General features: G+C 40.8%; 1 protein-coding gene across 3 annotated transcripts in view; it reads left to right on the top strand.

The window, feature by feature from the left end:
* Window positions 1-24027, top strand: part of LOC112253060 (inositol polyphosphate-5-phosphatase A-like) — a 185894-nt gene that overhangs the window by 52693 nt on the left and 109174 nt on the right. For all 3 annotated transcript variants that reach the window (XM_024424939.2, XM_042323055.1, XM_042323059.1), the window contains exon 2: window positions 19551-19592. In XM_024424939.2, coding sequence (XP_024280707.2) covers window positions 19551-19592 — 42 coding nt within the window. The remainder of the gene's footprint in view (window positions 1-19550; window positions 19593-24027) is intronic.

Genomic DNA, 24027 nt, shown 5'->3' with positions numbered 1-24027 from the left:
AACCTTAACCTCACTCAGGGACGTGGGACGGTAGCGTCCCACCTGGCCAACATCCAGTGAAATTGCAGAGTTCCAAATTCAAAAACAGAAATACTCATTATAAAAATTCATGAAGCATACAAGTGTTATACATGGGTTTAAAGAAACTTCTTGTTAATCCAACCACGGTGTCAGATTTCAAAAAGGCTTTACGGTGAAAGCATACCATGCGATTATCTGAGAACAGCGCCCAGCAAACAAATCATTACAAACAGTAACCAGACATGTAGAGGAGTTACACAAGTCAGTCACTTACCTTTGATGATCTTCACATGGTTGCACTCAGAAGACCTTAATTTACTCAATAAATGTTTGTTTTGGTCGATAAAGTCTCTTTATATCCAAAAACCTCCGTTTCGTTTGCACGTTTTCTTCAGTAATCCACAGGCTCAAACGCAGTCACAACAGGCAGACGAAAAATCCAAATAGTATCCGTAAAGTTCTTAGAAACATGTCAAACGATGTTTATAATTAATCCTAAAGTCGTTTTTAGCCTAAATAACCGGACAATAATGTTGTCAATATAAAAGGTAAACAAGAAAGGCGCGCTCTCGGTCTCGCGCATGAAAAAGCTCTGGGACACTGTAGGGTCCACTCATTCAAGGTGCTCTTACTCCGTCATTTTTCAGAATTACAAGCTTGAAACTATTTCTAAAGACTGTTGACATCTAGTGGAAGGCATAGGAAGTGCAATTTGAGTCTTAAGTCAATAGATACTGTAAAGACATTCAATAGAAAACTACAAAAAATAAAAATAAATCCTACTTCCAAAGATGGATTTTTCTCTGTTTTTCGCCTGCCAAATCAGTTCTGTTATACTCAGACATTATTTTAACAGTTTTGGAAACTTTGGAGTGTTTTCTATCCAACTCTACCAATTATATGCATATCCTAGCTTCTGGGCCTGAGTAGCAGACAGTTTGCTGTGGGTGCGCTTTTCATCCAAAATTCAGAATGCTGCCCCCTACCCTAGAGAAGTTAAAGAAGAAGGGGTCTAAACCATCTGACCCAGATGTTTTTTTGGGTTCAAGTTTCCGGAGCTCCTTTTAGCACCTCGGACTCAGTGACTGTCTGCAGGGATAAACTTTGTTGTGGGGCGGTGGAAAAAGAGGATAGTCACATTAGAAGGGGTGGGTGATGAGGAAATGTTGGACGGGCAAGGAAGCATGGCTGAGTCAAATAGGAATCCTGACTTATTGAAGTGGTGATTAGAGCTCAGCCATGTACTTCTTGTCTGCTACCATAAGCTACATAATAATGTGACAGGTGAAATGAAGAATGCAATGTTCTTTGTCTCCTAACATATTGCACAATTTCACTGCAGGTATTTACTTAAACATTAACTACAAATATTCACATTTATTTAAACTTCAAAGAAATGGTTTCAACATCCTGGGGCTTTTTCCAAATACCCTGGTATACGGTATACCGCCCAAGCTTAAACCACACCTTTGTTTTAAGATGCTTACTTTTTTTACCAGGACATTTGACTGATAATGATCATGGCCTGGTTCGGTTGGGCAATGCTTGCAGGATAACTATTTCAACATGGACCCCCTTTTAAGAATGAAGGCCTATTTGTTGTTGAGCCCTGAACCCTATCTCTGAAGTATAGTTAATATGAAAAGACAAGAGGGGATTCTAAAAACAAATGGTCCGGGAAGACTTAAGAATAATGGGTAAATTTAGTAAAGACAAGTGTAATCCGATTTCGTTACATTAGACACAGCTTGCTAAAGAATGAGTCACCTAAGCATGCCGCCTTCTGAATGGTTTTATTGATGTATTGTTTTATTCGGCTCCCTGGGGTTCACACAAAAACAACGACAAGTAACAAAACCCTGATAGACGAGAACAGTCACTCAAATTTAAAATACGATATACAAACAGTACAACTAAAGAACGTTCGTGTAGATTGTGTGCATGTTTGAGTGTAATTTCAGTCCCTGTTGCTCTTGAGCAGTGTGCGGGTTTCTTCTAATTTCTCATCTTATTCAACTGTTACCATGCATCCGCAAAGAAGATAAGCACTCGCACATCTGAGCTTTTTGAATTACATTCCCTGTTGTGCCATGGAATGTTTTATCCATTTTCTTTAAAGGTAATTTTGCTGTTTGCTCGAGTAATTGAAGATGGGAGTTCCATGTGATCATGGTACTGTATAAAAGTACCATTGCCGTTCATTTTTGGGGGGACTTGGACCGCGAAGAGACCTCTGGTGGGTTTTGTGGGGTATGTATGGGTGTCTGAGCTATTTGATTTGAGCTTAGTCAGTAAAGTTCTCTACTTTTTATAGATAGTCAACTCCATCTGCTAGATTAAGATGTAACATATTTGAACCAAAAGGCATATTCTATTTAATTAGGTTTTAAGTTTAAGAACAAAACAAAATTGCTACTTTGTACAACACTTGAATTAAGAAGAAAACTTGCATTTTTAGTCAACTCAGTAAAATGTAAACCGTGTCAAATTTTTGTGGAACGTCAACTCCGTCAGTGCTGAAAGTTCTAATAGAATGGTTGTTTTTATTGCTTATTTTCAAATTAATACTAATACTAATACAAATTAATATCACTGTTTGAAGCATTTTCTCTGTTTGACTTAAGGGATAATGTTTGCTTTATACATTTTTTAATGTTCGAAATCTACATGGAGTTGACAAATCCAGTTAGTTTCATTTTATGACAGAGGCCTGTGAAATGGTGTGATAGCTGATACTTTGGTCTAACAAAATATATAGTTCAAATTTTGTTAATATTAAGAAAAATGTTTGTGGAAAAAAACTGAGATTGTTCTGTTTTTCACGAGTCCCTGTAAGAGCAGATCTAAAAACCAAGCAGCTCTCCTGTCAGCTGTACAGTCTGTCGCAGTGACACCCTTTAATTACACAATCCTCCCATACATTGTGTGTATAGGATAATGAATGGGCTTGTGAGCTTCCAGACACTGCGGAGACCTCGACTGACCTCACATCCTCAGTACTTTCTCACAGGCTCTTGTCTTATGTGCTATCTATGGTTGTCTTAGACCCTCCTAGGAGACAGACCTGGGTTCAAATACTATTTGAAATCACTTCAAATACTTTAGCTGTGCTCGATTAAGCATGCCTGTTGCAATGGGACCAATTGACAAGTCCCAAAATTGCAAACCCCGCCCACCGGGCACTCCAGTTAGGCTAAAGCAAACACTCAATGTATTTAAAGGATTTTAAGTTGTTTGAACCCAGGTCTTTTGGAAGAGTTGTGCTTATTCTTTAGATGTCTCTTGTGCCCAGAGCTGAGTGGTATGCACATGCCTGCTCCTCAAGCTCTCATAAGCTAAATGACACACACCATTCATTTGGACTTTCACAGGCCTCTGTCATATTTTTAAACTCATGGGTCTCCATGTGTAAAGCTTCTGATTGAAGCATTTATTTACTGTAAGACTAAATGCATGTCTGATAGATGCTGTATGACAGGGTTTCCTGTTGCTTGTTTGTTTAATGTGGGCATAGAGAGTGAAACTACTGACAATTCAGGCACTTATTTACTGTGAGGAAAAATGCTCATTGATGCCTTGTATGTCTTTAAATCTTTGTTTTGACGTCTTCGTTTCCACCTTACTGTGGTTGGCAGAGGTGATTTCTTAGATACAGTAGCTGCAGCATATTGATTGTGGGAGACCTAGCATCTGTGTTGAATCACAAGTGGCTAGCAGTGTCATTCTCTGGTCTAGTGTTTTTTTTTGTGCTGTGATGGCTATTGTATTCATTTTTGGCAAAAAAAACAGGGGAAGTCTTCCTGCTGCTGTAGAGACGATGTTGTGAGACTGAGCCTGTATCCGCCTTCACCAGTCACCACACAGCTGTTGTTGTTCTCTTTGCTGTAATTTCCTGTTCGCATGACACTCACCTACTCAGCCTAGCTAATTGCACTATTGATTCTCTCTGAGGTCTACAGTGGGAGTCTCTCTACTGAAAGGATGTACACTAGTACTCCACCTCCCGGGATACAGTACAGGGGCCAAGGGCTCTTTTTCAATTAACAAAAATCTATTCTCTTCTACAATGCGCTGATATTTAAAGAACTGACCAGATGAAAGCCAGCCTAATGATGAGTTTACACCATCACTTGTCTGTCTTTTTTCAATAAGTGCAGATGAAGGGTTTGAGACGACGAGACCATTTGAGCTAGACCCATGCTCTACCCTCTTCCATACTGTCTACCTCCAGACCCCTAGTCCCCCACCCTGTCAGTTGGGTGGGGAGACCCCGGAGGAGGCGGGCTCATTGAGGTTAATTCCGAATGGTCTCCGAGTGGCTCTGTTCTAATTAATTCTATAATGAGCTGCTCTATAACGATAGCTAATGATTATGCAACATTGTGAAGGAAACCCCTAGTCACTCGGCCTTTACGGTTACATTAGAACCGCTAAAGCACTGATTTGGACTGCTCCTAACATTTTAATTATCGGACATTTTTAAAGTTATACCCCCATCCGACAGAACTGTAATTCTAACCAATTTTAGGAGGGCATGGCATTTTTTGGAATGGTTTTCCCCTCCCGACAGTAGGGCCTGCTCCTCTCCTTCTCCTGACAGCTGGGGGTACCCTGCCCAGTTTATAATCATCCCGATAATTGCCTCAACTGAACATAAACTATTCCAAAACTAATTTCACAAATATAACGGATGATGTAAAGTATGATATGGGGGAATGGGTGAGTTGATGAACGAGGGAAAGCGAACAATGCATAATTATGTAATCACCAATTGTGAATGATGAACAGGGCGGGCCATTCTGTTGTTTTGATGTATTCCTATTCCAGTCCACCGAATCCAAGCAGTCTTATAAGTCTACTCTCACAGTGAGTGTCTGTCTAATTTACAATGGCAAGAAGACAAATGGATGCACATGCTGCGTTAGCGTTGCTACAAAATCTGAATGAAAATGTTTCAGATGGTGGGAAGAAATTAATCATGACATTTCTGATTATTCTTCTGTTTCTGAGCCTCTGTCTGAACCTACACCTCTGTGATCTAAGCAACAAAAAAAGCCAGAACGATGCATACTAAGCAGGTGCCCACGCCACCAAATTCAATGATGAGACCGGAGAGAGGAAGGGACCGCCCCATTTGGATAGAACAAGCTGGTGACAATACTACGTACCTATTATCGCTTAAAATTATGTTTAGGTTACTGATGTTTTCATAATTTGACACAAGTCTTGCTGACCATCCGTCTTGGTGGTAGGGGTATTATATTTTGTCGTTATTAAAAAGCAGTTACCGTGTTCCAACATATATGCTTTCTGTTTAATAGTTGTAACAAAGGCACTCCACAAATAAAGCTGATTGAACACTTAGATTTTTTGTTTTGTTTTTACATTCAGTTAAGTCGGAAGTTTACATACACCTTAGCTAAATATATTTAAACTCAGTTTTCACAATTCCTGACATTTAATCCGAGTAAAAATGCCCTGTTTTTGGTCAGTTAGGATCACCACTTTATTTTAAGAATGTGAAATGTCAGAATAATAGAGCGATTTATTTCATCACATTCCCAGTGGGTCAGAAGTTTACATACACTCAATTAATATTTGGTAGCATTGCCTTAAACAATTTAAACTTGGGTCACAATAAATTGGGTGAATTTTTGCCCATTCCACCTGACAGAGCTGGTGTAACTGAGTCAGGTTTGTTGGCCTCCTTGCTCGCAGACACTTTGTTCTGCCCACAAATGTTCTATAGGATTGAGGTCAGGGCTTTGTGATGGCCACTCCAATACCTTGACTTTGTTGTCCTTAAGCCATTTTGCCACAACTTTGGAAGTATGCTTGGGGTCATTGTCCATTTGGAAGACCCATTTGCGACCAAGCTTTAACGACCATCCTGACTGATGTCTTGAGATGTTGCTTCAATGTATCCACCTAAATTTCCCCCTCATGATGCCATCTATTTTGTGAAGTGCACCAGTCCCTCCTGCAGCAAAGCACTCCCACTACATGATGCTGCCACCCCTGTGCTTCATGTTTGGGATGGTGTTCTTCTACCTGCAAGCCTCCCCCTTTTTCCTCCAAACATAACGATGGTCATTATGGCCAAACAGTTCTATTTTTGTTTCATCAGACCAGAGGACATTTCTCCAAAAAGTACGATCTTTGTCCCCATGTGCAGTTGCAAACCGTAGTCATTTTTTATGGCGGTTTTGGAGCAGTGGCTTCTTCCTTGCGACATAGGACTCATTTTACTGTGGATATAGATACTTTTGTACCTGTCTCCTCCAGCGTCTTCACACGGTCCTTTGCTGCTGTTCTGGGATTGATTTGAACTTTTCGCACCATTCATCTCTAGGAGACAGAACGCATCTCCTTCCTGAGCGGTATGACGGCTGCGTCGTCCCATGGTGTTTATACTTGCGTACTGTTGTTTGTACAGACGAACGTGGTACCTTCAGGCATTTGGAAATTGCTCCCAAGGATGAACCAGACTTGTGGAGGTCTATAATTTATTTTCTGAGGTCTTGACTGATTTCTTTAGATTTTCCCATGATGTCAAGCAAAGAGGCACTGAGTTTGAAGGTAGGCCTTGAAATACATCCACAGGTACACCTCCAATTGACTCAAATGATGTCAATTAGCCTATCAGAAGCTTCTAAAGCCATGACATCATTTTCTGGAATTTTCCAAGCTGTTTAGAGGCACAGTCAACTTAGTGTATGTAAACTTCTGACCCACTGGAATTGTGATACAGTGAATTATAAGTGAAATAATCTGTCTGTAAATAATTGTTGGAAAAATTACGTGTCATGCACAAAGTAGATGTCCTAACCGACTTGCCAAAACTATAGTTTGTTAGCAAGATATTTGCGGAGTGGTTGAAAAAGGAGTTATAATGACTCCAACCTAAGTGTATGTAAACCTCCGACTTCAACTGTATGTTTCAAGAAGCTAGGCGTATGTCGCATGTCACTATTTCACAGGAGAGGCATTTGAACGTTATTTAATTAAAAAAAATATTCAAAATGCTTTTTTTTGCAGAAATTACTTCACGAACATGTGACATTTCATGTGTCTTAATAATGAATGTATGCCATCTGTAAACATGAATTCAATTGTTAAATTATGAGCCTAGTTGGTTTAGCCATGGAAGAAGGCAGGAACCTTCCCACAAGCTATGATTGGCTGAGATAATGGATGTGCTGGACACGCCGAGAGATGAGTTCTGATTGGTCTGCCATGTAGTATGCTTCTGTCTATAACGTGAGCTGCTCAGTATGTGAAGAGGATCCTTGCTCCCGTGGCTTTTTGGAAAGATATAACGTTAGCCATGGAGAACTGCAAAAGTGTTGCTGCTGCTCTCAATAACATTGCTGCCCAGAATTTAGCAGGCACTATCGACAAAGATCAGTAGGAAAAAGTTGACTTTCTGCACATGGTCAGTGTGAACCGGAGTGACTTCACATAATGGGCTAAACAAGCTGTAGTTTGCTACGAACCAAACGTAAAAGACACGCTGCCGTGAAGCGGTCATCCATGTATACGGGTGAGAGTCTAGCTAAATGTTCAGATATTATACGTTACTAATTTAGTTTTCATTATAAGTTAAAGTGTACTGTTAGCTCGCTAGCTACCATTATGATCTGTGTAGTAATATTATTTGTATCTCAGAAAGCCGTTTGGATTGCTAGTTAGTTATAGCCTAATGCTTGCTAGCTAGCTAACATTGACCCTAGTTGGTTAGCTTTAGCTTCCTGCAGATTCATAGCCACCATGCATGAAATGCTGTACTAACTATGACAATCTGTTTGTACTGTAGTTATGGGTTAGTATTATAATACATTTTTTAGCTAGCAATGTTTTAGCTACAAGTCTAAACAAAAGACTCCACTTCGCTCAATGTTAGTCAGGTGTGATATAGGGCTCCAGAATTATATATATTTTTCAATAGACATACATTTCCCTTCATCTTTATTTGCGCTAATATTCTATTTAGGCCTGTATCAATTGGTGCTAATTCACCACCTGAGGAAGTGGAAACTCAAAACACATTAGCTAAATCTCAAACTTTAAATATAACACCTCCTACTGCTAGTAGGCATTTATTAATCTAATAGTACATGTAATGTTGCTATGAGGTCTAGTGCACTTGCAATGGCCGATGCGCAAACAATTAACACTGTTTGCCAACATTTCTTGACACAGGCTATATACAATGGGTGTTGAGTGTTCGTAACTCGTCAAATGTTCTTTGCTCTGGCACACACAGATGAGAGTCCTCTGAAATTGGAGTAGACAGCCAGAGCAAATTTACCAGCCACGTCTATCAACAGTTGTCGAAGTGACATTCTATTGAAATGGATACTTGCATAGTGGAGTCTTTTGTTAAGACATATGGCTTGCTTTCTGTCAAAATTCAAAATGTGTAATATCTTAAAATGTAGCTAGCTAGACTATGGATGGATGCTTCTCGCTGTCACGGGTGCCATGGTTGCCCTTAGTTTGAAGATGTAATCCGGAGACAGGTGTTTTCTCAATCTCCTTAGCTATCATACTCTAATTCCACTGATTTCAAAACTCGGTCCTCCAGAAAGAGGATTTCAAAACTCAGTCCTCCAGAAAGTGGAGACCAACACCTATGCAGTTCTGCTACGCAAAATATTTTTTTATTTAAAGCCTCGTTAGACAGGATTACCTACACATACGGACCAGCTCATATTATAGACCGATGTGTGCTACATGGCAGACCAATCCAAGTTCATCTCTCAACATTTCCAGCCCACTCATTATCTCAGCCAATCTTGACAAAGGGGGAAGATTGCTGACTTTTTCCAACTAGGCTCATAATTTAACAATTGTATTTGTATTTACAGATGGCATACAACTGTGTTATTAAGGCATATGAAAGTTCACGTGCCAGAAGGCATTTCTGCCAATAAAACGCATTTTGAGAAAAAAAGAAGTTTATGTTCAAATGGCTCTCCTGTGTAGTAGTGACCCACGACATAAGCCTAGTTTCCTGAAACGAGTCACATATCAGATATCTGGATTGTAAAACAGTGCTTTGAGCTCAATAATTATTGTTAAAAAATAGAAATTATACCAACAAAGTTAAGACCATCCTCTCTTTAGTATGGACAACTTGTCTTCCAAAATTGTGTATCCAAGCAGATGTGGCCTATTGCTTGGATTCCTGTACTGTACTCCTATCCCATTGCTGTGGTTGTATTCTACAGTGGTTGATGCAAAGGGGTGAATGCGGGGCTACGGTTGTCGGGGTAGGGGGGGGGGGCGAAGAATGGGGTTTGGGGAGTCGTGAATGGATTTGAGACTCAAAGATTATGGCCTTGTCGAGCCTGTACTCTTTTATAGCGGAAAGTGCAAAAATAACTCCAGTCATGGTTTTATTGCATGTCTCTCACCTCTTCCTGACACATGGACGTAAACAACTCCTCCGACCCTCACGTTCTCACCCGGTGACGTGAAGAAAAGAGGAAAGAACACAGAGAGCAAGAGTGATGGGAATAAGAGAGTTAGACGATTATCAAGAAAGATGGCGCAAAGTACGGGGGAAGAAGTAGAGGGATCGTCAACATGCCCAGATTTGACAAAAGTGATAAGAGGTGAGAAATGGAGTGAGGGAGAGGAAAATAGGAAAATAAACCTGGGAGAAAGGATGATTGAGTGACCTAATGAGGCTCATGTGGTGACCATGTGTTCCCAGCTGATCAGCGTGTCGGTCTTTGATGGGCAGAACCATGCCGTAATTTCCCATCTCCACAAATCTCAAATTACATGCTTTATGTCCGAGCCAGGCACGTCATGCATGGAAACATAGAGGAGGGCCTCAGCGGGAAGCAGCATGAGAAGGCTCTGTTATACCTGGAACAGGGGGTCATGACCTCTGGTTGACTTGTTGGGCTCAAAATGTCATGGTCAAGTTTATTATTTATTATATACAGTATGTACAGTAAGTTACATGCGGTGACGAGCTCGTATAGATGACCTCTTTTGACTTGTTTAATAATGAAGCTTTAGATAGCTACTCCGTGGAAAAGCTCAGCGCAAACCCAAGAAAGTAAAAAAAAAAAAGTTCACCCAAGAATTTAAAAAAAAAAATGCTTTCGCTTACTGTAGCCTCTGATGTTCTTTGTGGACTGAACCCAACAAGTTCCTACAAACTTGCTTATATTCTGCTGAATTATGTACTCGTCTTTTGCGTCACCATTGTGCTGCTGAGCTCAGTTCAAGGTTGCCTGTCAGTGCTCTTGACCACTGCCTCTCTCTCTCTCTGTGAGGATAGTTTCACGCTTGACAACACTGAGCATCTAGTACTTTTATAGTCGCTTTAAGAATTTACCACTTTGACGACAACCGAAGAAGATTTTCACTAAAACCAGAGTGGAATATTTAATTCCCCGTGCTGTCTTGGAGGCAGGCCATCGGCCGAGAGAACGGAAGAGATGGGCAAAGAAAGAAAGAGAGGGAGAAGGTAGGAGAAAGAGAGGGGGTTGTAAAAAAAGATAAATAAAAATAGATCTTCCTTTCCCTCTGTCTGCCAGTGTAGCCCGTCTCTAATTAACTGCCAATTAACTTTTGATAAGCTGTGGGAGGGTACCGAGGTGCAGGGCTCACATTTAGATATCACCTAGGAGAAGCCCAAAATGTTCCTACTTTAGCCCTGTTCTCTTTCTTTTACATTGCAGAGGGAGGGGCTGGCTCTCCTTAGGGCCGGCTCTCCTTAGGGCCAACATGCCAAGGTCATTGTCTGTTCCTCAGGACCATCACAGCCATCAGAGATGGTTCATCATCCTAGTTGCCTCAAGCTAGGAAAGAGTTCCTGCCCGGCCACCTGAAATTAGTTGGGCTTTGTTTTCTCTTTCCTCTAGATCACTAGGATGGGTACTTTCAAGTCCTGATTTACTCTAGGGTTTGTTTGGAGGACTGTCAACAGTTGAGGTTTTATTGTCTCATTAGTGTGTTATGCCAGAGCTGGCTCATTGTGAACACACTGCAGATGTACCAAGTGGGACGGCTCATGCAAGGTTTTTTTTAAGCTGTAGAGTTTTAATAGACAGACTCGCATTGATTAGCCCAGTATAACTACTGCGGTGGACTATTTGTGTGTACATGGTTGTTATACACAGATGGAACCCTTTGAAATGGCAGATCGGTCCACTATTTTAGATCCTAGAGGGAACTAAACAATAGAAAGACTTATAAATAGAGAATAAGCCCTAGTTAGTAATGGACCGGATGACCATGGTGTACACACAATGGATGGTGGTATTAGGGGAGATGAAGTGAAGAGAGGGGTGACTTTGTTAAAACCAGTCAAACATGTAACTACACACACACACACACACACACACACACGTGCGAACACACTATACTGTACATGGGTGACAATTGGTCCACCTGACCTGTCCACACACAGGGGTCACTGCGTTTAATCCAAACACCATAAACAGACAGTCAGGTGGCTTTAGACACTTGTTCACTGTGAGACCCCCACTACTTCTGTGTTTCTATGTTTTTCTCTCTTTTTTTCTTTCTTTCTCTCTCCTTTTTTCTCTCATTCTCTTCCTCTGTGACTAATGACAGGGTCCAGTGCTCATGTCCTTATATAGCCCTATGTTGTGATCTGGCTGGGTCCGGGACCACGGCTCTCACCCTGGCACCTGTGGGACACAGATGGCGCTCAGGCTCTCTCCAAACACACACACACACCAAACATACGGCCCTGTAGTGGCCATGATGCTGATGCTAGCTTGCCAGGCCACTTTCTCTCCCTCAGTGGCCAGTGTACTCTGTCTGGCTCTGGAGAGGCTCTGGTACTCCCTGAAACATCAACAGACCGACGGACCCCCTAGTGACGGTCCGCTAGTTCACGTGTAGGGAAATGCTAGCCTCCGATCAAATTTGACAGTAGGTTCAAGGATAAGCAAAGTGTGTTTTTAACGGGAAAACAAAGGCCTCATGGATGGTTACAGTGGGCCGATGTTGCATAAGATAATGTTTTTAATTTGGATTTAAGATGGTTGCCATGGTGACATTTTTGTTGTCTTTAAGATTTAAGAATGTAAAGGTATGCTTTATCCCCTGTTGATGTTTTCCAGGGGTATTGCACCACAGCCTACTACTTACTGTACAGTACTCTGAAGTCACCAGTTGCAGGGCTTGACTTTTCTCCAGCATTCTTAATATAGTCTCTCTGCTGCAGAATGAACTCACAACACACCAGTTCATCAGAGCCCAGTTATCGACATGGGGAGATCTTTCCTTAAATGGTAGACTGCCCTGGGCTTTATTTCCACCACAGCACAAATGAAATGAAGTCCAGGTTCCTGGGAATGGCCTTTTAGAGTGGAGAGGCAGAGTGAATGGGAATCTGTTTGAAAGATGGACAGTAGAGCCAGAGCAGCAGACTGCATGGATATTGCCTTCCCATGGAGAAAGGCAGTTGATTGGATGTGGGGCGGCTCTGTTAAAACAGATTATAGGTCTAATAGATTTATACTGTGTATGGGCGATTTCCGGCATTATGGACATCATATATGCATGTACAATTCCAACTTTAATGTCTCTCAAAATGGACAAACAAAATATAAATTAAACTGTTGGTGTGTGTGTGTGGGGGGGGGGGGACTTCAAAATAGTGACATGTTTGAAACATAAAGCAAATAAGAAGCATTATGGATGTTACATGAACATATCAAAACTCTTGAGTTTGTAGTTTAAGTCTTAGGTCAACACATGGATAGCCATTTCAAAGGAAATGTGTATTTACAGATGGCATACAAGTTTGTTATCAAGGCACATGAATGTTCACATGTTTCAGAAGGAATTTCTGCCCCAAACCTTATTTTGCTCAAATTAAAATAATGACATTCAAATGCCTTTCCTGTAAAGTAGTGACGTGCGACATACGCCTAGCTTCCTGAAACAAGTCACAAATTTCTTGGTACTTGGTAAAGTTCAAGATGCTGGTAACCGTAACAATGGTCCCAGGACCAGAGGAAGCAAAATACCACAATAACATCAGATTTGTCACCATATTATACATTAGGGATGAGGTATTTTCTGCATATGCATTGCTCTTTTAAAGGCCTAACCCACCGCTGGTGTGCATGTCCAAATACCTCTCTCTTCGTGTCATATGACCATAAAGTATTACTAGTATTACTATTAGCAAAATCTCATATGTGTGTGTGTGTGTGTGTATTTTTTTTTAAAGCACACAATATAGCTCAGTATTAGAATTATTTATTTTATACTGTCGTTTTTGCAAATCTTTTCAAGGGTGTCAATCATTTCGGACCCCACTGTGTGTTCTAAGATGATCTTAGCTATAAAACATAACAATTTTCAAGATATCAACAATGGCTTCAGTTAGTCTGAAAAATAAATCTCAGAGCAAGCACACACAATTTGGTCAATGCACAAGCTTCTGAAGCTAAGATATGATACATCAATATCTCTCACATTGACGACCGTTACGGATTTAACTGATATCATGATGCTGAACACAATACTGACAATGAAAAGAGAAACAATTATAGACCGTATTAAACTTGGATGGTAATTAGCTCTACGTGAGAGAGTTTTAATATGCTCCAGTGGAAGGTCTATGTTTTACAACAACAAAAAATCTTTAAAAATGATGTACAGTATGTTACATTGCCTGTCCTGGTCACCACCTATACTCCAGAGAAATGTAGAACTCACAAAGGCACTTTAATTTTGTCTGTGTTGCTTCATTAACATCTCAACTTCATAACTAACATGACAGTTGTGAATGGAAAAACAAGCTCTGTGAGCCATTTCTAAAAGCCATGAAATTTGATTGACTGAAAAGTATTTTTTTAGACTTTGCATCCTGCTCTGTAATGGTTAAAAGTCATACAATTTCCTATTTAAACTTTTCAAATAAAGTCTACACGGCAACATATGTGACTCGTTTCAGGAAACTATGCGTATGTCGCGCGTCACTACAAATTGCGTTTTTTGCCAGATATGCCTTCTAGAACGTGAACTTTCATGTGCCTTAATAACAAACTTGTATTCCATCTGTAAATATGAATACAAAATGTACATTTCGAGCCTAGTTGGTTTAGCCATAGAAAAAAAGAGCAACCTTCCTGCTAGCCATGATTGGCTGAGATAATGAGTGGGCTGGACATGCCGGGAGATTACTGGATTGGTCTGCCATGTAGCACTCTTCTGTCTAATTGAGCTGGTCAGTATGTGTAGGTAATCCTTTCTAGCACAGCTTTTTTTGAAAGATATCACGTAGTAGAAATGTAGAAGTGTTGCTCTCCACATTCTGGAGGTCCGAGTTTTGAAATAAGTGGAATTAGAGTATGATAGCTAAGGGGATGGAGAATATGATTGCAAATATGCAAACGGAGTCGAAAAGAGAACACACAGAAGGCTGTTGTATAAAACACCCGGATTACATCTTCAAACTAAGGGCAACCATGGCATCCGTATAAGAGGGGGAGAAGTGTCCATCCAAGTAAGATAGTCTAGCTAACTAATATTTTCAGATATTACACGTTTCCAATTTTGTCAGAATGTTGTTTTTATTTTTGAATTAATACGTACTGTTAGGCAGTTAGCTAATGTTACGTGCATGATATGTGTAGTAATATTATTCGTATTTCAGAGCCATTTGCTATTGCTAGTTATAGTCTAATGTTAGCTAGCTAACATTGAACCTGGTTGATTAACTACCTGCAGATTCATGCAGGGTAATAACGTAATGAGTTGGGATTATGGTTCATTGTTTAGCTAGCTAGCTACATGACTTAACAAAACTCCACTATGCAAGTAACCATTTCGATAGAATGTTCATGATGTCACTGTGACAACTGTTGAATTTGTTCTCAGAATAACTGACACATTTATGAACGCTCAACACCTGTTGAATATGGCCGGTGTCAGTAAACGTTGGCAAAAAGCATAATTACATTTTTGCCTGCATCACAGTTGCAGTCACCATCACCCTGGATAACATAGACAAAGCCTAACCATCTCTGCTAGGGAAAGTAAAATGATCAGTGAACTGTTCTCTCATTTGTCTCTGAAAGTAGCTAGCCAGCATTAGCCGACGGTGCTGCTGTTAGGACAGAACGCTTGGATCAACCCTACTCCTCTGCCAGAGCGTCCAGTGAGCACTTCAAGAGTGAAACACTCTGAATTTACAAACAGACAATCTGACAGCGCTCTGAGTTTTCGAATGCCCAGAGCACACTTTTAAATTGACAAAAACACCCATAGTATATACCAGCCTTTAGACTTGAAGTCTTTGGTTGTTTAGTACATGGCCTCATGTGCAAATCCTTAAAGAGATGAGTGGGGCTAAAGCATAAGAGGGTGTGAATGATGCTGAATGGGTATAGACATAGAAGAGCTCTCTAGTAGGTGAACCAAAACATTCAAAAGCAGAATTACTTTCCCATTGTTCCTCAACTGTAGTGTACGAATACACACTTTTCTAGCTCGGAGTCTCTACTTTTATCCAATGTAAAATACACCATTTCAAATTTTGCTACATAAGACCAAATCGAGTTGGTTGGTACATATAGACCTTCAGGATGATTATGAACATGGTTTTATTTGGAAATGACTCACTTTATTTGGACATGCTCAGGTTGACTTTTCCATGGAATCGGCCGCATGCCACTAGGCTATTGTCCTGTGTATTACCATGATATGACTGAATGCTAACCGTCCCCTCATTTGTTAGACGTGTGTGTGTGTCAAGAAAAATAAAAGAGATGTGTTATTATCACAAACACCATATAGGTGCAGTGAAATATGTTGTTTTACAGGGTCAGCCATAATAGTATGGCGCCCCTGGAGTAAATTAGGGTTAAGTGCCTTGCTCAAAGGCACATTGACATATTTTTCCGCCTTGTCTGCTGGGGTATTCGAACCAGCGACCTTTTGGTTACTGGTTCAATGCTCTAAGCGCTAGGCTACCTGCCTCCCGCCCGTCTGTGTGAGAGAAGTATATGAGAGTGTATTTGCAACAGTGAGAAAAAGGGAGGAGAACAGAACGCTTCTCAACAATGTGTCATTTAACCCTATTCTCAACCAGCTGGTAGAGCATGTTTTAAAATGGATTTTGAAAAACATTTTCACTTGACCTTGATTGGTCAACTCCTCCAGCCCTCCTGCATCAATTAGTATAATTTCTACCCGATCGGTTACTGCAGTTCTGTGTCATGGCACTTTAACTTTGCCCACTCAGAGGGCAGTAAGAAATCTCAATCATCACCAATGGGATAAAAAGGCAGGAATTCAGATGGTGAGGGATTAATATTGCACCATTCCTGTTAGTAGTGACCTTGAAGAGTAGGAATATTACAATAAATAGTTAATGTAAAAATGTGCTTAACCATATGTGACTGACGATTTGGTCTTATGTAGCAAAATTTGAAATGGTGTGTTTTTACATTGGATAAAAGTAGATACTCGGCTAGAAAATTGTATATCATACACTGCAGTTGAGGAACAATGGGAAAGTAATTCTGCTTTGGAAGTTGATAAACTTGTAACCCCACTTTTGAGAAAATGGCTCTTGAATGTTTTGGTACACCTACTGGAGAGCTCTTCTTTGTCAACACCCATTCGGCATGGTTCACACCCTCTTAAGTGTTATCCCCACCCATCTCTTTAAGGATTCACATGTGAGGCCATGTGCTAAACAGAGTGTGTATGGTAGTGTACTAAACAACCAAAGATTTCAAGACTAAAGACTGTTTAATACTACGTCTATCTACATGTCTGTAGACAGTTGTCGCAGGGACATCGTGAACATTCTACTGTCTACGTCAAACTTGTCGTTATGAAAAAGCATAAACACAAAAACAATATAGCATACCTGGTGTATTTTAACACCAATAAACCCATCAATTTAAAAATGAATTTACTATGTCAATCTAACAAACCAGGCAACTAAAATAAACTTTCTAAACAATGTTTAGGTTTGTTTATAGTTTAAGTTAGCTGATTAGCCAGTTCAAATAATGACCTTACCATATAGCTGACATCATCTTAACTTTAGCTCATTTTTATTCATTATTACATTAAAATGAACTCACAAGATCATTACTTACAAGTTAATGGCGAGCTAATTACAGAAAATATTTTACCGTTCTGAGTGTGACGAAATAAAAGCAGAGCATTCTACCGGAGAATCTTAGAACTTGGACACTATCGTTGGCCTAACGTTATATCCTTATTTGACTTTGATGCAGGTCATGTTGTTATTCACATTACCCTCTCTGGTAAACACACACTGTATCAACATTTATTTGTCATGTGCACAGGATACAGAAGGTGTAAACGGTACAGTGAAATGGTTACTTGCATATTGGAGACTTTTGTTTAGACAGCTAGCTAGCTAAAGAAGAAACCATATACCTATCTCATAACGTTACTACCCTGCAGGTAGCTAACGCTATCCAACTACGTACAGTGTTAGTTAGCTAGCTAACATTAGACTATAACTAGCAATGCAAATGGCTCTGAGATATGAATAATATTACTACACAGTTTATACATGTAACTTTAGCTAGCTAGCTATCAGTATGCTTTAACTTGCAACAAAACAACTTTCTGACAATTAGAAATGTATAATAAAAGTATAACATTTCGCTATCTAGACTCTCTTCTTACCTGTTTATATGGATGAACTCATCTCCCTCTCTGTCACAGAGGCCATGGTTGCACTTAGTTTGAAGATGTAATCCGGAGACGTGTTTTATACAACAGCCTTTCTGTCTGTTCTCTTTTCGTCTCCCTCCACACATTTGCAATCAAATGCCAGAATTGTCTTTACTATCATACTCTGCTTCCACTGGACGTTCCACTGATTTCAAAACTCGGTCTTCCAGAAAGTGGAGAATAGAAGTGGGATGCCCCGGTGCACAACTGAGCAAGAGGACAAGTACATTAGAATGTCTAGTTCGAGAAACAGACACCTCACAAGTCCTCAACTAGCAGCTTCATTCAAAACTACCCACAAAACACCAGTCTCAATGTCAACAGTGAAGAGGCGACTCCAGGATGCTGGCCTTCTAGGCAGAGTTGCAAAGAAAAAGACATGTCTCAGACTGGCCAATATAAAGAAAAGTTTAAGATGGGCAAAAGAACACTGGACAGAGGATGATTGAAAAAAGTGTTATGGACTGACAAATCTAAGTTTGAGGTGTTCGGATCACAAAGAAGAACATTTGTGAGATGCAGAAAAAATGAAAATATGCTGGAGGAGTGCTTGACACCATCTGTCAAGCATGGTGGAGGCAATGTGATGGTCTGGGGGTGCTTTGGTGGTGGTAAAGTGGGAGATTTGTACAGGGTAAAAGGGACCTTGAAGAAGGATGGCTGTCACTCCATTTTGCAACACCATGCCATACCCTGGCTTAATTAGAGCCAATTTCCTCCTACAACAGGACAATGACCCAGAGCACAGCTCCAAACTATGCAATAACTATTTAGGGAAGAAGCAGTCAGCTGGTATTCGATCTATAATGGAGTGGCAAGCACAGTCACCGGATCTCAACCCTATTGAGCTGTTGTGGGAGCAGCTTGACTGTATGGTACGTAAGAAGTGCCCATCAAGCCAATCCAACTTGTGGGAGGTGTGCTTCAGGAAGCATAGGCTGAAATCTCTTCACATTACCGCAACAAAATTGAAACTAGAATGCCAAAGGTCTGCAAGGCTGTAATTGCTGCAAATGGCGAATTCTTTGACGAAAGCAAAGTTTTAAGGACACTTATTATTTCAATTAAAAATCATTATTTCTAACCTCAATGTCTTGACTATATTTCCTATTCATTTTGCAACTCATTTCATGTATGTTTTCATGGAAACAAGGACATTTCTAAGTGACCCCAAACTTTTGAATGTTAGTGTATGTCAGTAAAAAGTATGGGTTAAATCTGGTGAAAAATATAATTTGAATTGTTGACAACACACTATATTAGTAACAAATTGGTTAAACCACATTTCATGACCCATGTGGTCAATTAATCAATATTCAGATGAAGAGGCCTATAAAATAATGCCTATAATAGTAAAAAAAACACAAAAAAACACATGTATTGTCTGAAAATGTAGAAACATGGTGGAAGAACCTCAATCGTTTGAAAGTTAAGGACATTACACTATACACCATCTGAAAACACATTCATTTCAATGTAATTGAATATTCATGTTTAGACATACTACATTTGCATAATATGTTACAATTTGAAATCAGTTCTCATTTAACAATACTTACCTACCTGTAAAAGCCGTTGAAGCAGACCCAAAGTAATTTTTGTAATATTGTTGAGATCTATTCTATTTTGATCAAGAGGAATTCTTTTTTTATACTGGAAGTTCTTATTTGAGTCACTAGTAATAGGAATTTAAGGTTGAAATCATGTTTTTCAAGAATAGACAAAGTAATTTTTTCTAGAGTCATAAAATACATGTCAAAATGACCTGACTGACAGAGTTTATCTTGTGTTTTCAGCCTGATAACCTACAGAAGACATGGCTGCGGGAATTCTACCAGGTACGTTGAACCTATCGTCTTCATATTGACACAGTGCTGAATACAGACATGTACAACTCTTCTCTAGGCCCATCTGCTCTTTGCATTTCTAGCCCTCTATCGTAGACATGTGGCTGTGTTTGACTCATTGAGTGATAGTTGCTTTAAGGAGAAAAGAGCACAGGCTGTGTCATATCTTACCTTTGATCTACATAGGAACATCTGAGAAACCACAACTTTTTCCACTCTAGCAGGGGAAGTCAATTCAGATAGATAGACAGGCAGACAGCTGTTGCACCAGCCTGGTCTCATAGACTATACGTAACATAGTATAAGTCAATTCGGGGCACGCAAATTAGTATAATATGTTATGGTTGGTATGGTTACTTAAGACCGATGGTTACTTAAGGCAAAAAACAAAAGTAGGGTGGTTAGTCGGGGTGGATGGGAACCCAAAGGTTGCAAGTTGGAATCTCATCACGGGCAACTTTAGCATTTCAGCTAATTAGCAACTTTTTAACAACTTACAACTTTTTAGCTACTTTGCAACTACTTAGCATGTTAGGTAATCCTTCCCCTAACCCGAACCTTAACACTTTTAGCCACCGTAACCCTAACCCCTAGCCTAGTTAACATTACCCAACTAGCTAATGTTAGCCACCTAGCTAGTTACCATACAAAACTTAACATATACTAAATGGAATGTCTTGGATTTAAATTTTTCTCGTATATTTTCTTTACATATTTTCCTCACCAGCACCATTCCAGCAACTGTAGCAGATGCGTAACCAAGCGAGTGCAGTACAGCTCAGCTTGATCTGGCTTAATTTGGCTCAGTAGTGTGAAGAGGGTACTCCTGTTCTGTATTCCATTAGGAAGATGGACCATTGCCTTATATGCCAATAAGAGTAGCATGAGTTTAGTTGTCAGGTGTGTATTAGAATTATGCATTTTTGTGCCTACTGGTTATGTGCCAAGCCAAGGTTGTGGAAGCACAGAGAGCAGCTACAGGTCAGCTGTTTAATGGTAAGAGGATTAGACCTAGGCTTAGTTCAGGTTAACTGCACACACACACACACAAACTACACTGCATTACACCAAAGACCTTGCCATGTAACTTACAGTAGTACGCCACAGGTTAATGTCTTGGAACAGTGCACTTCAAGGTGTGCGATTTCTCCCTTAGTACTGTGTTTAAACTTAGACACAGCTGGGCTGTAGTATCACTATGACCGACACAGTGGAGAAGTCATGGTGGCGATGAGTGAGTAGAGATGGTGTACTCTACAGTGGTGTGCAGTGAGGGGTGACTCTGACTAGAAAGGGAGGGCTTCAGTCGGCCCATGTCTCTCCTAGCTTGTGGAACGGAATCACTGCGGTAGCAAGTGGCAGTGAGCGAGTAGAGATGGTATCCATGCGCAGTGGTGTGCAGTGCGCGTATCCAATGAGTGATTCAGTGGGCCCTGCGTCTCTCTTGATCTCCTATCTGGTGGAAGTAAGGGATTAGAGACCGCATGCTGCCTCTCCTTATCGTCCCTGGTCGCCATCTGGCCATGGTGTGTGTGATAGTTATGTCTCTGGGCTGCTGAGGGCCCTGCTGCTGCCTCGCATCTATGGATACATACTCAGTCACACACAGCCAGAGAGAAACGTTGATGGCGCTACCCGTACTGTTCACTGAGTCATGAGACGCTGATACACACGTTCACAGACAACCGTAGAAACACGTTGATAATGATATGCATCCATTCGCACAGAGCCATAGAGACGTGTGGATACAAGCACAGCCGTAGACACAAGGATAAGCACACAGTCACATTCACAGTGAGAGATGTGGATTTACACAGAGCCAGAAAGACCAGGATATATATAGTTACACATGCAGACAAACAGCCCGAGAGATACACTGATACACGTGGAATGTTAGACGTCACACACCGTATACATGTTTTACACAGGAGATCTGTGTGTAATGGCTGGTGATGCATTTTTATCAGCCTTTTTGAAGTCCTTTTAGAACAAGCAAGCATAGATGGTCTGCCATCGGATCAGCCTCATTTTAATTTTAATTTTTAATTTTTTTAAATACACTGTCGCCTGCTTTAAACAGGTGTTTGTGCTGACAGAAGTATTTTCTCCCTAATGCTTTCTGTAGTCATCATTCAAGTCACCTGTTCTTTGATTTAAACTGAGTAGGTCAAAAAAAAAGAGGTTACTGTATGGCTTATTTAAGACTCAGGTAAATCAACTTTTTTGTTGGTTCAACACACATATATACAGTGGGGCAAAAAAGTATTTAGTTTGTACATTATGGTGGAAAATAAGTATTTGGTCAATAACAAAAGTTTATCTCAATACTTTGTTATATACCCTTTGTTGGCAATGACAGAGGTCAAACGTTTTCTGTAAGTCTTCACAAGGTTTTCACACACTGTTGCTGGTATTTTGGCCCATTCCTCCATGCAGATCTCCTCTAGAGCAGTGATGTTTTGGGGCTGTTGCTGGGCAACACGGACTTTCAACTCCCTCCAAAGATTTTCTACGGGGTTGAGATCTGGAGACTGTCTAGGCCACTCCAGGACCTTAAAATGCTTCTTACGAAGCCACTCCTTTGTTGCCCGGGCGGTGTGTTTGGGATCATTGTCATTCTGAAAGACCCAGCCACGGTTCCTCTTCAATGCCTTTGCTGATAGGAGGTTTTCACTCAAAATCTCACAATACATGGCCCCATTTATTCTTTCCTTTACACGGATCAGTCATCCTGGTCCCTTTGCAGAAAAACAGCCCCAAAGCATGATGTTTCCACCCCCATGCTTCACAGTAGGTATGGTGTTCTTTTGGATGCAACTCAGCATTCTTTGTCCTCCAAAGACGACGAGTTGAGTTTTTACCAAAAAGTTATATTTTGGTTTCATCTGACCATATGACATTCTCCCAATATTCTTCTGGATCATCCAAATGCTCTCTAGCAAACTTCAAACGGGCCTGTACATGTACTGGCTAAAGCAGGGGGACACGTCTGGCACTGCAGGATTTGAGTCCCTGGCGGCGTAGTGTGTAAATGTTACTTTGGTCCCAGCACTCTGCAGGCCATTCACTAGGTCCCCCCGTGTGGTTCTGGGATTTTTGTTCATCGTTCTTGTGATGATTTTGACCCCACAGGGTGAGATCTTGCGTGGAGCCCCAGATCGAGGGATATTATCAGTGGTCTTGTATGTCTTCCATTTCCTAATAATTGCTCCCACAGTTCATGTCTTCGTACCAAGCTGCTTACTTATTGCAGATTCAGTCTTCCCAGCCTGGTGCAGGTCTACAATTTTGTTTCTGGTGTCCTTTGACAGCTCTTTGGTCTTGGCCATGAGGTTGTGGACAGGTGTCTTTTATACTGATAACAAGTTCAAACAGGTGCCATTAATACAGGTAACGAGTGGAGGACAGAGGAGCCTCTTAAAGAAGTTGTTACAGGTCTGTGAGAGCCAGAAATCTTGCTTGTTTGTAGGTGACCAAATACTTATTTTCCACCATAATTAGCAAATAAATTCATTAAAAATCCTACAATGTGATTTTCCTCTCTCATCTTTTTAAGTGGGAGAACTTGCACAATTGGTGGCTGACTAAATACTTTTTCGCCCCACTGGACGGACACACACACACACACACACACACACACACACACACACACACACACACACACACCCACACACACTGAGTGTGGTGACAGAAGTGACTGTTCTTAGAAAACACTGTGGATGTGTCAAAATCAAGCCTGCCCCCCCGTCTTTCACACGTCACACACATAAACCAATGCTAACACCACCTGAACACTGTTTGACAGTCAACACATTTTCGTTTTACTTTCAGATGCACAAAAACACAGCCAAAATCAAATGTGAACATTTGCACATTGTTCTGAATTTGCATATTATTTTCTTAACTATTTTTTGCGGTGCTTTGGTTTTGAAGTGAAGCAAATGCAGATGAGCTCAAGATGATCACAAACACAGAATTTCCTATTGGTCTCTCCCCTTCATACATTAGATATAGTAGTCGAGAAGTCATGGTGTCAGCTGGGTTCTTCATTTGCGCCTTAGTTTGTCAGTTGTTCACCATGCTCTCGCTGTGTGCGATTATGACAGTGAATTAACCCTGAGGCATGCGTGGACAGGTTGATTGCCTCAGGATTGAAGTGTTTTTGTGTGTGTGTGTGTGTGTGGGGGGGGGTGGTGTCTTGCGTGTGTGTCTGTGTGTGAGAGAGCGAGAGAAAGGAAGAGTGAATGAGATAGAAAGAGGTGTGCCCCTGCTGTGTGAGCTAGGCAGGCCTGCAGGCTCATGCCAGCTATGTGGTGTGCTGCTGGGTGACGTCATGGAAAGCAGCACCATACTGTGTACTCCTAGGGCAACTGGGACAGAACAGCACCAGTGTATGCTAGAGCTCATAGTGTAGCGTTGCAAGGCT

The sequence above is a fragment of the Oncorhynchus tshawytscha genome, linkage group LG01, assembly GCF_018296145.1.
Source record: "Oncorhynchus tshawytscha isolate Ot180627B linkage group LG01, Otsh_v2.0, whole genome shotgun sequence".
NCBI classification, from domain to species: domain Eukaryota; kingdom Metazoa; phylum Chordata; class Actinopteri; order Salmoniformes; family Salmonidae; genus Oncorhynchus; species Oncorhynchus tshawytscha.
This window is presented reverse-complemented; position numbering and strand designations above follow the sequence as displayed.